This window comes from Camelus dromedarius, chromosome 7 (assembly GCF_036321535.1).
Source record: "Camelus dromedarius isolate mCamDro1 chromosome 7, mCamDro1.pat, whole genome shotgun sequence".
In the NCBI taxonomy this organism is placed as follows: Eukaryota; Metazoa; Chordata; class Mammalia; order Artiodactyla; family Camelidae; genus Camelus; species Camelus dromedarius.
The window spans coordinates 78,070,560-78,086,783 of NC_087442.1; the positions used below are offsets into that span (position 1 = coordinate 78,070,560).

At 39.6% G+C, this 16,224-nt stretch overlaps 1 protein-coding gene across 4 annotated transcripts in view; it reads left to right on the forward strand.

The window, feature by feature from the left end:
• The window catches only part of LOC105093039 (B cell receptor associated protein 29), a 41,404-nt gene extending 32,562 nt beyond the window's left edge, over window positions 1–8,842 (forward strand). For all 4 annotated transcript variants that reach the window (XM_010984843.3, XM_031454691.2, XM_031454694.2 and 1 more), the window contains 2 exons: window positions 4,435–4,535; window positions 6,700–8,842. In XM_010984843.3, the coding sequence (XP_010983145.1) occupies window positions 4,435–4,535; window positions 6,700–6,735 (137 nt within the window). In that variant the 3' untranslated portion in view covers window positions 6,736–8,842. The remainder of the gene's footprint in view (window positions 1–4,434; window positions 4,536–6,699) is intronic.
• Window positions 8,843–16,224: the final 7,382 nt, after the last annotated feature.

Genomic DNA, 16,224 nt, shown 5'->3' on the forward strand with positions numbered 1-16,224 from the left:
CTGCTGTGTATATAAAATAAACAACAAGCACCTACTATGTAGCACAGGGAGCTACGTTTTATATCTTGTAATATATATAACTGAATCGCTTTACACCTGAAACTAATACAACATTGTAAATCAACTATACTTCAATGTAAAATAAGAAAAAAGATGAAGTAAAAGCCAACAGAAGAGATCAGGGACAACTTCTTGACGTTTCAGTGGATAATGTTAATTAGCCAGATGAAATGGTCAAGAGAATGAGTAAGGCAGGGATATTAGGGGAGATGGGCAAGGATGTTTTAACAAAATGAGCAGCATGTAACTGAAAGAGTGTATCTTTTTGAAGTACTCCAAGGAGCTCAGTGTGATTGGAGCAAAAAGTAAATTGGAGGCAGTGGTGAGAGTTGAAAAGCAGGCCTGGGATCCATCCTACAGGGCCTCCTCAGCTGTGTTTATATGTTAACATTTGGGGGGCCCTGCTGGAGGGTTTTCAGGAAGATGAGTGAGCAGTCACTTTGACATTACTGTGGACAGTGAATTAGAATAGCCAAGACACAAGGTGAAGAATCCATTTAAAAAATCTAAACAGAGGTGGAATGGAGTGGATAGATTGGTGAAAGGATAGATTTGTTGATAAGGATCAGCACACCCTTTCAACATTCGGCTGTGAGGTTAAAAGAGAGTGCTGATGACTGAAGTGATAAATAAAACAGACCTTACCTGCATGTACCTGACAATATAGGCATGTATAAAAATAACCATAATATAATTAACACCACAGTCTGTGTTCCTTACTGACCAGAAGTTTGTGTGTCTACTTTCCAAGTACTTTGGAAGTATTCCTGTAGGTTAACAGTCCAGTGATTGATCACAGTAAAGGACTAGTACATGTGAGGATTAAGTACTGAAGAGCTCTGGTATATCACACTCTCAAGTTCTCAAAAACAGAACCAAATAAACTGAAAGGAAATTGACACCGGATGTATGAAAATTTTTCAAATTAAAGATGTCTTCCTGTGGCGCAATCCTTACAGCTGTTTTACAACAGCCAACTTGAGCTGTCACGCCAGTGCCTCTAAAAATTTCCTCCTACGTTTCCTGGCATAGCTTAGCTGATAGTGTCTGTTATCTCAGGTAGAAATCATAGTGAGACAGTACATTTACACAGCACATTGGTCTCACCAGCCCCTCCCACTGTGCAAATAGCCCCGTAAATGTAAGCTTAGTGCTTGGAAAACCGCAGATATTTTTGGCCTGCTTACATGTCAATTTACACAAACATTTTGGCTTATTACATGTCACGTAGCGTTAATTGGGGTTATCTTTATATTAATGAGTGATGCATATGCCTCAAAGTTCTCAGTGAGCATAATGAAACTGGCCAATATTGTCTTAAAATACCTCAGCATTTCCATAATGCCACTGGCAAATGATAGCAACTCATTTCTGCAGATGAGAAAATTGAAATAGTGACTTAGATGTATCACCTCAAGCTTCCTCATCTGATGTCTTCCCTATATATGCTGTTTCCAAAATAACATGGTTCAAAATAAAACGGGCATATTCAAATGTCAGATAACAAGCTTATATAATCCCTTAGTCATGAAGGCAGTTCCAGAAGGAGGCAGAAGACAACCAAAACAGAATATTGTAATTTTTATAAAATGAGAGATGGAGAAAGGATTGGGAAACAGTCCAGACGGCTCCTAGACAAATTAACAGCCTCTCTGGATTGGAGTGACTAATCTGGATTCAGTAAGATAGTAATCATTAGATTTATTAATATTCACTAAAATATAGAATAAAATAAGTAACACAGTTCATGCCTTGGCTTGGTAAGTGTGAGAAAAACAGGATTTGCCTGCAGTTGTTTTGTTGTAGCTTCATACCAGTAATCATCAGAAGAAACTTGCAGGTGGGCTGAACACGTGGTTTTCTAGCTGCTTTTACCAACTCGTAGGACCACCTGATTCATTCTTTCTCCTAACAGTTGAAGAGAAAATGGTATCTTTTAATAAGAAACTATGGAGTTGATGTCTAGGATTACTGAATTTCCTAATTTATTCATTTCAGAAATCTAAGTGTAAATCATTTTTAACATTAAGATGAACTGTTCAATATAAGCTCCTAACTAACATTTTTTAAACCACCATTATAGACTAGTCAGACATTTTAAAGTTCTAAAATATTTTTTGGTTTTTATATACCAAAATCCAGTCTCTTAAACATTGTTAGTAAGGAAGGTCCTGAAGATAACACCATGCTTTATATTTTCAAGTATCATCTAGGAAATGCCTTATGCCTGAATTAAAAACAAATATATAAATCTCTATGTTGTGGCTGTGGTCCCAGAGAACTCTAACCACCACCAAAAATCTCTCTTCCACATCTAACCCATACCTTTACCAAGTGACACATTAAATTTGTCAAATTCAACATTTAACACCTAATTTAGATGTATGCATTTGTAGAAGTAATGTGGAGGACATTATAAAGCTGTACTGTCTAATATTGGCTATCCAGTAGCCCATGCATGGCTATTTAAATCAAATTTTAAATTAATTTAAATTTAATTTAAAACTCAGTTCTTCATTTGCACCAGCCACATTTAAGGTGGTCAATAGCCACGTGTAGGTAGTGGCTACCATATTGAACAATGCATACATACAACATTTATTGGACGATGCAGATGTAGAACAATGCAGAGAATTAAATTTGACAAAATAGTCTAGAAGGTATTGATACAGAAGGCACTTCAATTGACAGTGACATATATAAAACACCCATATGATGGCTTCTCAAGAGAAAAGGAAACCAAACTGTGTATAGATAGAACCTATAGTTTAATTTCACTTTGCCAAAAAAGTGACTTTCAAGTTTATAAATCCCACTTTCTTTCCTAAAACTCTACTCTAAAAGATTTACCAGTGCAGAACTTCTGAAGGCTTTATGTGCAGAATTGTACGGAGAGCTAGTTTAGGATTCCCAGAATTTCTCCAGTCCATCTAACGCTGCTCTTCCCTTCTCCACATTTGCTCATTAGCTTCTCCACAGTGTATTGACTTAAATGTTTATTATATATATTTTTTTTAACTTCTGTCTAATCTGCTTGCTTAGATTGTAGCTCCTTGGCAGACAAAGACCAATACATAAATATTTGTGTGTCATCTTGAAGTAAAGCGTTTAAGTGCTACTTATTCACCCCCATATTTTTCAACTTTGTATAAGAAAGTGATTGTCTTTGTTCTTAATTTGGTTGTCGATCCCTTGATTTTTTTCTCCCTCAGGTTTTTCAAAAGCAGATCTTTCTGATAAACTCTGTTCTATAATGAGTCCAGGCCGAGCCAGGAAAGGGTTAGCATAAGCCTATAATGTTTTGTGCCAGAAAATGTTGGAGGCGTAGTCAAAGGACATAGATGCCAGCCTGAAGGGGGTTCCCACTGGGCAAATCTGGGGGAAATTAAGTATGGTAATGAATTATAAATCATTGAAAAAATAGGGATTGGTTAGTTCACAGTGATGGATAGATAGAGAAGAAAGGGAGGCTCTCTTGATAGCAGAATGCTGACTGATAAATGGGGATGGAATGGTGAAGTGGGAAAATCACCATTTTGCCACCAACATAATGAAGATTGGTTTGGGCAAGAATGATCAGTAGATGATAAATATAAGAGGGAAGTTTGACAAGGAACAGGATGTTTACCTAGTCTTAGTTGTCCTCCCACTGCTTCTTACTTACAAGGAGGAAAATAACTATAAAACGGTAAAACCAGTGAGGGGCAGATGGGCCTCTGAATGTGATACCTTGAGAGACATCCACCGTCATTTACGTCACATTTGTATGTAAGTGGGAGGCATAACCTGAATTTAATCATGAGCAGACAAAATCAAAGTGAAAAACATTCTATCAGAAAAAAGTGGCCTGTATTCTTCAAAATGTCAGTGTCATGCAAGATGGAGAGAAAGGTGGGGACGGCTGCCAAACTCTTCCAGATTAATGGAAACTAAAGAGACATGGCAACTTAATGCTAATCTTTGATCTAGAGCTAGATCCCTACACTGGAACTGAAAAAAAATGATTAAAAGGACATAATTGGGACAATTGCCAACATTTGAATATGGATGGTAGATCTGATAAAAATTATTGTATTGATGTTAAATTTCCAAAATTTGGCAACTGTACTATGAATATCTTTCTTCTTAGGAAACACACAATGAGGTACTTAAGGGTAAAGGGGCATGATGTCTGTAACTTATTCTCACATCATTCAAGAAAATAATCGTGTTTGTGTGGGGAGAGAATACAATGACAAATGCACCACATCATTAACAGTTGGTGAATATGAGTAAAAGCTACACAGGAGTTCTCTATTAAAGTACTGTAACTTTTCTGTCAATTTGAAATTATTTCAAAATAAAAACTAAAAAATTCTGTTTAATGTTTTCTAGCCCTTTCTAAGGCACAAAATGACGTGATGACAATGAAGATACAATCAGAGAGGCTTTCGAAAGAATACGACCGACTCCTGAAAGAACACTCAGAACTTCAGGTAGGTGCTGTCCGTGCTGTGAGCCTCAGCTTTTTGAAGGAGTAATTCCTAAGTCATCTATTTGGGTTATTTGCCCTTCCCAAGTCAAGAGGAGGTGCTTAATCCCGACTTTGCTAAATGATTAAATAAGCCAGTTTTTGCTTGGAGAGTGAAGATCGGGCTATTGCATGAAAATTCAATATAATCAAAACATAGAGAATTACTGACCTGCTGACTTACAGCATTCTAGTTTTGGTGACGTTTTAAAGAAAAGAATTGATCCATAAAAATGGCAGCATTGAAAAACAGCCTGGTTCTGGAGATACTAAATCCCATAGGTGCCGTACCACCCTGTTTGGTGTGTCTACTCTCTCATCACCTATAAAACCAATTCCCTGTAATACCTGTTTGAAGAAAAACACTCCCAGCTCTGTAGTTTACCGGTTCTGTAAACCTTGGGTGAATCATTTGACATTCATGCACGTTGGCTTCTTTAATACTTAAATGAGGATTGTAATATCTCAGCATTAAATCAGATCCTGTGGAAGAAAGCATTTTAAATATCTTTAAACAAGAAAAACTCTCTACACCCCTAAGGTGCTAGTAGTTAATTATTGATCGGCCACATTTTTTCCTAGCAACCTGCTTACCCTCCATTGTCCAGTATGAGAACCTGAATAAGATTCTGAGATTTAGATGTCATTAAACAAGAATCATTTTCTTGAAAGCGATTCTTACACTTTGATATTCATGTTCTGAACCCATATGAGAAGCAGAAGATTTCTGTAGACCATCTACAGTAAGAAGCTACCCCAAATTGTCCTTCATGAGTTTTAACTTCTATTGTCAAACCAGCCTCAGTAATTGGATTACATTATAGAGTTCAGTGGGAAATTTAACTTTTCAGTTTTACATACTTGATCTACTTTAAACAAAATAGTCATAACATAAAGGACTGTTAAAATATTAAAGAAACATGTGGAAGAGGGAAAAGCTGTAAACAAATTTCACTTTACATCTTTTAAATCCGTTTGGATTTCCCCATCTGATACCCTCCCTGTTATAGGCACTAAATAAATATTAGAAAACAGTCCCTTGAAAATATGTGGCCTTTGCCTTTCCTTGTTTGCCCTGGCTGTCTCCTAGAAAAGAAAACACAGAATTGCTAACGGTCATTGGCGGCACAAACCCGTCAACACCAGCCATTTTGTAAATTTCATTTTGGAAAATCACCCTTCACTTAAGGGACTCGTCCAGTATAGCAGCTCAATTAAAGCTGCGCTTTTTATCTAAAGTGGTAAGATACACAGAAACACATAAACTAGGTACCTTACTATTTGGACTCCCTCCTCTAAGCCCGTCTTGTGACTTTACTGCTCAGAGTTGCTGTTACTGAAAGTGTTAATGCTCAGCCTGAACCAGAGCATAATGAGCGTTCCTTGCACAGCAGTAACACTCCAAGGCCATTCCTGGTGAAGCTGTTTTCGCAGGGTTAGATGTCTGCCTTCTTAGTGCGAGCGAGGACTTAAGGTTAATTTCTACCCAATTTTCCTCCAGTTTTGTTTTTTTTTTTTTTTGTAGGGGGAGGTAATTAGATTTATTTATTTACTTACTTACTTACTTATTAGTGAAGGCACTGGGGATTGAACCCAGGACCTCCTGCATGCTAAGCATTTATTCTACCACTGACCTGTACCCTACCCCACTTCCAGTTTTAAATGACGTACGATAGTCTTCTTGTGATCAGCAAACAGTATAATTGGAGAAGCCAGTTCTGTTGGCAAATAAGTAAAGAACAAAAATAAAGGCCACCCCATATGGGTTTTTTGGTTCCCTTCATTCTTTCTTTGCCAAAAATCTTAATTGGGTTTGCAAGAGGGGAATTTTAGAAATTTTGTTTTCCTGGTATAACCTGTGAAGTGAAAGCAAAATAGATTAAAGCAGGGGGAAAAATGAACTTATCAAGAGGCTTATTTTTCTCCCTCTAGACACTTTTTGAAGTAAAACTAACAAATTTTGTAGTTTTTTTTGAAATTTGAGACTTTCTGAATTTGTATTTTCGTTTGACTGTTCTCATAATTAATAACTGTGCACTGAAAAGGGGATTTTTTTCAAAGTCTTTGTCATATTCATGAATCTTTCTCACTCTTGCTATAACTACCTAAGTCATGTTTTTTTCTTGCAGGATCGTGCAGGGCAAGGCAACAAGAAAGGCCTGTGAACTTTATGAAAGGAGATCGTAATACACCCTGTCAAGATGATGAACTTGTTATCATGTTAGCCTCTAGAATATTTAAAATTCAGTTCAGAAAAATGTACTATGGCCAATATTTTTTTTAATGCCACACACATAGGCTGTTATCATAATGGCATTATCACAATATTTGATGGATTTTCAGGTATATTGTAAAGTCTGTATTCTAGGTCTTAAGTAAAATGTAAGCATGTTAAGCACCTTCTTTAGATACTGATAGTAACACTGGTGTATGGTGGCCCTTTACCAATAAAAGGAAAAATTCATTAGCCAGTTACTTCCAAAATTAATTTTTAAGCTGCATGAAACCATTAAATGGCCTTAAAAGCTTTGATGAATTTCCAATAATAATACTAATCTGCTTGTTCAGATGATGATATATTTGAAACTAGTATTCAATATCAGAAAATTTGTTCATAGGGAGATTGAAGAAGGATAAATGATTAGAATTAGCCACTGTATTTAGAGGGAAGAGTCAGAAAGAGCAAAAATAAAAACAATGACCTCAATTGTGTTTTTTAAGCCTGCTGGTACTATAGTTTACTGTCATAAGACAGCTATATTGATAATTATATTTTTTTACTGTGCTTCTACACCTGTTGGACTATTTGTGTTGACATTTGTTAATAGCACATAATTGGTAAGCATTCTACCTTTTAAAAAGTTAATCCAGGAATGGAGTTTACATCTATTTGCATAACTGCCATAGCAATGAATGGAAATTATTTTACAACAATGTGGAATTCTTGACTTAGAAGTTAATGTATAACATACCCAAAAAGCAGTATTTCCCATCGCGTGAGAGTTGCTAATTATACAGATATTACCTCAAATATAAATACACTGGTGTCACAATTTCTTTGAGATATTTCTGTATTCTGAAAGCTAAACATTAAGTACCATTTTTCCATTCAAATATTACTTAGTTTCCTTTAGATGATGATGATTGTAATGTTAATGTGATGTAGGTTATTCCAGTGTTTAGACTTGAAAGCCATCTTCCTTGTCTCATAAAGACCTAAATGTAAAAGAAATGGAAAATAATTACTGAAGTTTTTAACTTTCCTGATACTTGTTTTATCCTTTGTTGTTTACTGTCATTTCAGCACGAACTTCATGTGTATTTTTTTTCATTGTAAACTGGGTGAAATGAGCAAGTACATAAGAATTTTATCTCAGAAAGAATCAGGAGGTACTGCTAGGGAACAGACATGTAGGAGACATTTAGCAGTGTAAGAAATAGGAGTTAGACCATATGGGCTGACAACACCATACATAACAAGGCTGGGGAGTGCTGACAGTGGAGGGAACTGCCCACAGGACAGCTTGGGGCAGCAACTGAGAAACGCTGGGGTAAACAGGTAGATATTGAGTGTTTGTGATCCTGGCCTAGTGAACAGAAATCAGATCTGTTGACAGAACAACACAGAAAAGTAGAAAATACACAGCTTTAGAATTGGTAGAACCAAAATCTAATCCCAGCTTCACCACTAATTTAGCCACGGATTTTTGAACGAATTCTTTAAACTTGCTAGACATCCATTTCGTCGTCTCCAAGGTGGGAATCATAAGGTTTGGGTCAAGATCACTACAGAAACTAAGATGACACAGTGATTCTCAAAGTTGTTCAGATGGTACAGCAAGGGGAAATCTAGGCGCTCTTTGAAGAGCAGGAGGATTGGAAAGTTCCCGAGAGAGCACTTGAAAGTGTGCAGTTAAGTGTTCTTAGTCTCTCAACTCTCTGTTTTACAGATCTGCAAACTGAGGCCTCAGAAGTTTGAGCAGTGTTCCCAAGATAACAAGGATCTGAGACCCAGGGCTAGAATTTGGGTCTGAAGTTCAGGTATCCTGGTTCCCCAGATATTATGCTAGCCTTTATACACAAATTAGCTATAGTTTGCTTTAAAAAAAAAAATTGCCATGTATTAACCAAGGTTTGAACCAGGGTGCTTGGCTCCCGAGTCTTGTGTGCTGTCTACCACAACGAATGCCTCTAGGCTCTGCTTGTTGGTTCTTATGATGCTCTGTGCCAGAGATGTTATGTAGCAAATCCTATTAAAACTAACAGATATTCCGTGGATTTAGTTATATGCATGTTAAGCCACGTTTCCCCATCAGTGATGACTTCCTTACATCTTAGGCTATACTATAGATTCACACACAGAAGTGTAACCCTTACCCTTTTCTATCAGAGTTAGTTACTTAGGAGTTTTCTCAGACTCTCCCTATTTGCAAATCTACGTTGAAGTTCCAGACTCCAGAAGGGAGCACCTAAGAAGTTCTAGGTAAGCATCTAAAATTTGACATTAATCATCCTCATTGCTTGCCTGGGTCTGTCTTGGGCCCCAGGACTGGTAACTAGGTTACCTGAAACCCCAATCTAGAGCCTGAAGTTTAACTGCCTTCTGTGGTGCTGTCCTGATGCCCCCAGCCTGCCTGGATCTCTAAATATTCATGCTTGTGACTCTGGTGCTGCTCTCCTGGCCTGCAGAGAGCCTGGCCTCCTTGGACCTCCCAGCCACAGCCACCTGGATGCCCCCGCCTCTGTCGTCCGGCTCTGCCTCTGTGGGTTGATCTGGTCCTGCATCTGGTTGTCCACCGCCTTCTCACCATCCCTCCCATCTACGTCCCTCCACAACTAAACAGCCATGTCCAGCCCTGCTGACGTGTGATGCACCTTGCATTTGAGGACCCACTATACCATGTGTAAATACTGCAGTCCTTTTTAGGCCTTGACTGATACCTAGAATGAGTTGTCTGAAGTCTGAAGCCCTTTTGATTTTTTTTTTAATTCTTTAGCCTACCTTTCCTAGAATTCTTAAAATTCCACTGATGAAAATAGTTTTTTTAGCATGTCTTTCTCTAACCAACTTACTAAACAGCATTTTATTATTTCACAGTATTGCTTTCCACCTTGATCTCTAAACATACAACTTTATTAGTCTTTCCTTCTGTGGCCAACAGGGATTTCCAACACTACAAAACTGCAAACAGCCACCCAGAAGATATCCATGTCCTAATCCTGGGAACCGGGGAATATTCTCCTCTAGCAAAAGAGTGAATGTTACCTGATATGGTGAAAAAACATGATTAAGTTAAGGATCTTGAGATGGAGAGACTGTCCTGAATAATCTGGGTGGGCCCTTAACACAATCTACAGGTATCGTTACAGGAAAGAGACGAAGGGAGATGTCACCACAGCGAGGAGGGATGATACTGTGAGCACGGAGGCAGGTGGCGGTGTGGTGGCCCCTAGAGCTAGAAGAGGTGAGGAACAGCTTCTCCCCGGAGCCTCCCACGGGAGGAGGTCGCCGCAGACACCAGCGAGACTGATTTTGGACTTTTGCCCTCCGGAATTGTGAGGCAATAAATTTGTTGTTTTAAGCCACCAAGTGCATGGAAATTTGTTCCAGCAGCCATAGGAAACGAACACAGGCACATTCAGGGCAAATCTGCATTGGGCTGGACTGATTCACAGTGAGTGGAAGACAGATCCCCTTCACGCCACTGGTCCTCCCCCAGGGTTGGCTTTAACCATCTCTCCTCTTCATTCTTTTTCTCCTTTAATTTTCTTTCTTTCCATTCCCTCTGCCCCTGCCACCAAGCCATCATTTCTCACCCAGACTACAATGTCGGCTTCCTACCCATCTCCCTGCTTTCTCTCCATTCCCCTCTCCTGTGTGCATGCTGTCAGGAGTCATGGCCTTCCTTCCATGCTTAAAGTCTTCCAGTTATTTCTCATTGCACTTCAGATCAAAATCCCAGGACCTCATCAGGCTCCCACCTACTCTCCAGCCTCATCTCAGTCCCCTTCCCCTGCCAATCACACCTGCATTCAGATTCTTCTTAGAACAAGCCAAGTTCTTTCCCCTCTCAGGGTTTTTACATACACAGCACACTCTGCATGCCAACCCTATTTTATTTTCCCCTATTTTATTGTCATCATATTTTACTTTCATATTTATCACTGTCTGAAACTGTCTCGTTTGTGGTTTGGTTTTGTCTCTGTCCCAGTGACTAACACAGTTCCTGCACACAGTAGAACAGCATTTCTCTCCTGGGAGTGGAGTGGGGAAGATGTTCTCTGGGGACATTAGCAATGTCTAGAGGCGCTTTTGGTTGTCAAAGCTAAGGGACTAGTGAGTAGAGGCCAGCGATGCTGCTAAACCCACTCTACAGTGCACAGGATGGACCCCACAAAAAAGAATTATCTGACCCCAAATGTCAGTGTCCCCCAGGTTGAGCTACCCTGCGTTAGATGCTTGTGTCCCCCAGTATCCATTCTCTCATGCATCTCTGGTGGTAGATACCCCAGTTTGTTTACACACAGCTGCCAAGCATAAAGACAGTATTTCCCAGTCTCCTTGTAGGTAGAAATAGGAAGGAATGTCATGTGGTAGCATTTTTTTTTTCCTCCTCCATCCTGCCACCTGAAACAAGCACTGGCATCTTAGATCATGAGACTGAGGCTTTGCAAGCTAAAGGAACGAGCCAGAAAGATCAGTGTCCCTGACAGCATAGAACACCGGACCACTCCTGAATTGCTTCTCACTAAAGAGTTGAATAAATGAATGACATCACGTTTTTTTAAGGCATTTTCTCTTCTAAAGGCCTAGACAAGGATAAAAAGCCAAAAACATGATTGCACAAAACCATCAGCCTTTTCTTCTTTCTCTTTCCTACTTGTACAGTCTCATCTCATCTTTCCTACCATTGACGTTAGGGTCATGGTTTTAAATTACATCCTCTAGTTTCTTAGCACGTCCAGCTTTTTATACTTAACCATTATTAGTGCATCAACATCATACAGTGTGCCTCCACAATATTTGTGCATTTCATACTGTAAGAGTTTGCAAGAGAAGACCTCTGGTCTCTCCTTCCTTGTCCTTTACTGTGACTTTCGTCACAAGGGGAACAAACCACACAAACACAAGAACATTCAGTTACATCCTGTATACACACACGGACCTTAAGAGCCTGACATCTAATTGGGACAAAATTTGGAAAGACTGAAGTTCCTACAGGGTTTTGTTCTTGGTGGTCACCCCTTTTCCTAAATTTGAGCAAAGAACATATTTGAAGTTTTGGCTTCACCCCCTAAACCAGATGCCTTCCCGGTCAGCCAGGTTTCTCCACAGTGCCTTGCTCCTTCAGATATCTTTGTTCTCTCTGAAGCAACACCCATGGTAAAGAATTTCATTTTCATTCTTCCAAAGGCTGCCAGTTTCCTGGAACACAGACGACTTCTGCACCGCCACTTCTGAGCCAAGGGCTTTTCAAAATAATCCTCCACCAGGGTTTACTTCCTGAAAAGTTTTTTTAAGTTTATTTGTATTTATCTCTTGGAACAAAATTGACACATGACTAACAGAAAACATTAAAAAAAAATCACAGAAAAACATACAGTTAGCAGTTTGGTTAATGCTCGTATACACATTACCATGCAAATACTTGTAAGAATGAGATCGTACCATACATACTATTTTGTGACCTGTTTTTATTCCCCCCACGTCAGTAATATTTTTTCTACAACAGGACCTCCAGTAGGTCATATAAACATCATGTGAGGTGTCAGGGTTTATTTCAGACTACATACAGTCATACTCACGTGCTCCGTCCACCACTACACCATTGAGAATTACTGACCCAGGCAACCAGTGTTAGTGCTGGGACTGTGCCACACCCACCCAGTGGGTGAGAACAGAAAAGGGGATGAGACCCATGCTCCTGTGACACAGAGCATGTGATTTACCCCCTGTTGTTGGACATTCTCATTAATGAGAACCTTTATTGGCAGAAAATGCTCTAGAGGCAGTAGAGCATTGTGATTACATGCATAGACCACCTGGGCTGAAATCCCTCTTGAGTCTGTTTCTTCATCTTTAAAGTGACAGTAAGGCTCTACCTCACCGACCTACTGAGAGGATCAAATGAGGTAAAACATACTAAGATCTTTTCCTGGCAGTAAGCTATTCTGAACACTATACAAAAACTGGTACCCGGTGGTAAATTGCCTTCTTCACAAAGGAAGGAAGGAAGGAACAAAAAAGAAAAAGAGATCATCTGAAAGGAGAATTTATAAATATGTTTTAATAGTGGACCCCCTAGTTCTTTAGCATGAAAATGTGCTGTGGTGCAGTGTAGGATGACTTTTCCCAGCAACTACAGGCAGTCAGGCAGTCACTCCCCTGACTCCTCCCCTCCTGCCCCAAGCAAAGCACAGGACCTGCTTTGCATAGGAACACAGTAAACATTTGCTTATTTGGATTGCATTCAGTTCTACTGCATCAGATTCTCTTCTGATGACTCTGCCCATTCCCTGTCTTCAGAGTGTGTCCTGTTGTCTTAAGATTGTGATAGAATGAGCTACAATTTTGACCAACTTCCTTAAAATATAAATAAACCCCTATTCCTGGCCAGTAACATACTTCCCTTCAGATCCCACTGGCAGATTTGATCTTGCAGAAGGGCCTGGGTCTGGGGTGTTTTATGAGCCACTTGAACCTTAATTGCAACTCTTATTTTTCCTTTCCCAATGATCATACTATAGATAGTGGGGAGGGTACAGCTCAGTGGTAGAGCATGTGCCTAGCATGCACAAGGTCCTGGGTTCAATCCCTAGTACCTCCATTAAATAAATAAACCTGATTTCCGCCCCCCAAATATATAGATAAACACCTGGGTATGTGTCCCTGTTGTGCATGATACTTTTAACTCGTTGGGAAAAAAAGTCAAGGGCAGAGGTGGATCTACGGTTTTGGGGGAGACTAGAGAAGATAAAGTCTGGGGAGAGCTCTGTAAGAAAAAAATGTAAAATTACCAAAGCAAGAAGAAAACAAACAAAAAATTACCAAAGCAAAATGAGGTTTGAACATGAGAATTTATTCAGGATAAGAACAGAAATGACAGCAAATTGGCAGAACCTTACAGGTCCAGATCCCTTTCTTTTAAGGTGTCTGTGGGCAATTTATCAGGAATGCTTCCTGGTTGCACCTGGCTTCTCCTTTCACGGGGAAACGCTCTACCACTGCAGTGTTCCAGCATCTGTGCACTTGAGGGAATAGAAAATTAAACATCATTAACTCCGTGAAAATCTGCCTCTAGGTAAGTAACAGGAGGGCTAAGTTAACCCAGTCAAGTTGCTGGAAACTCAAAATGTAAAGGAACATGAGTCACAATCACTTTTTTTTTTTTAGTAAATATATTCGTTTCCTACTGCTGCTATAGCACAATACCACAGTGTTGTGGCTTAGAACAGCACAAATGCATTCTCTCACAATTCTGGAAGTTAGAAATCTGAAATGAGTGTGATGGGGCTGATATCCAAGTGTTAGTAAAGCTGGTTCCTTCTGGAGGCTCTAGAGGAGGAACGTTTCCTCGCCTCCAGCTCTGCATTGCTCTGCTCCAGAGCCAGCCATGGCCAGTGGCATCTTTCTCCTCTCACGTCACCCACTCTGACACTGGTCTTCTGCTTCCCTCTTTCACTTTGATGGGCCCTGTCATAACACTGTGTCCACCCAGACTGTCCAGGATAATCTCTTTATCTGAACTGATTTGCTACCACCTGCTTTTTTTTTTTCCCGCGGATTCTTTTCTTTTTTTGATTTTATTTTTATTGAAGTGTAGTTGATTTACAATGTTAGCTTCAGGTGTACAGCAAAGCGATTCAGTTCTACGTATACATACACATATATACATATATTTTCAGGTTCTTTTCCATTATAGCTTATTACAAGAAATTGAATATAGTTCCATGCTCTACAGTAGGTCTTTACTATTTTTTATTTTATATATAGTAATATACCTCTGTTAATCCCAAACTCCTAATTTACCCCTACCCCCTGCCCTATCCCCTTTGGTAACCACAGTTTGTTTCCTATGTCCTTAAGTCTATTTCTGGTTTGTAAATAAAACTTGTATCAGTTTTTTAGATTCTCCATGTAAGTGATATCATATAATATTTGTCTTTCTCTGACTTCACTTGATATGATATTCTCTGTATCCATCCATGTTGCTGCAAATGGCATTATTTCATTCTTTTTTATGGCTGAGCAATATTCCATTTTGTGTATGTGTGTATATGTGTATATACACCACATCTTCTTTATCCATTCATCTGTTGATGGACATTTAGTTTGCTTCTATGTCTTGGCTATTGTAAATAGTGCTGCTATGAACATTGGGGTGCATGTGTCTTTTCAAATTATAGTTTTCTCCAGATACATCCCAGGAGTAGGATTGCTGGATCATATGGTAAGTCTATTTTTAATTTTTTGAGGACATCTGCTTTTGATTTAATTCCATCTGCTACCTCAATTCCTCTTTGCCATGTAATTTAACACACTTACAGTTTCTGGGGATTAGAATATGGTCATTTTGGGGAGGCCATTGTTCTGTCTACCACCGTGAGGAAACTCTTTGAATACCAAGTACTTTTGAAAATACTTTTTGCGATCAGATTCCCATAATGTTTTATTGGTTCTCAATTTGTAGAATTTTTATTCTTAATTAAGACCATCTGTGAGGGAAGCCAAAGCATGATTGTACATTTCAGAACTGAAAGGGAGCGGGGACTCCAAGTTCAGCACACCCAGAGCCTGCTGCCTTTGGTTTTTCCAAATGGAGGCAGCTGCAAAATTCTCCCAACAACAGAAAATACTAGATGCAGAATTTTTGCCTAAAGAAAACAGAATTGCCAAGAGACAGCCGATGAAACACACATTTTCCTACTTTCTCCTAGATTGTACTAATAGTAAAGAGAGGTTTTAAAGGCATAGACCTATAAGGATAAAGTGAGTATGAGAAGAAACAGTACCAATGTTCTGGAAGCTGCAAAGCAGATGAACAAGTCGTACTGACCTAGTAGAACTGAGGAAAAATGAACTCTACTTCCTCTGTGGGGAAAGCCTGGAACAAAGCCCAACTACGAAAGGCATCGGTGGCACCAGCTGCTTCCGGGAAAGGAGACGTGTGCTGAGATGAGAAGGGTTGCTTGAAAGCAATTTGAGAAGCAGTTAGGTCCCGAGATGCTCCTGGGTCTTCCTGCAGAGTGTGGGGAGACTGACTCCCTCACCCCAGCAGAAGACAGTTTCTCTCTTGGAAGAGGTAAAGCAGAGGGCCTTTTTACTAAACAGAAAAGAGAGGAGTGAAGTGATGTTTGCATACTCATTGCAGAACTTCTTCCTCAACCCACAATGAGAGCAGCTGGTCCCTTACTTCCATGCAGAAGACCAAACGAGTCTTTTTCTAGGCGGGAATTGGGCAGACCCTAGAAGAAAGACCTTATGACACTGACGTGAGTATTCTTGCCAGCTCTCCCTACAGGACCCCCACCCACCCACCCACCCACTCAGAGCTGCCAGGCATTTCCTGAGGCCCAAAAACAAGCAGGCAATCAAGCCTGAGGAGACCTGAGAAAAGCCTTTCATGTGAGAAAATAGAAACCAAAAAACTAAC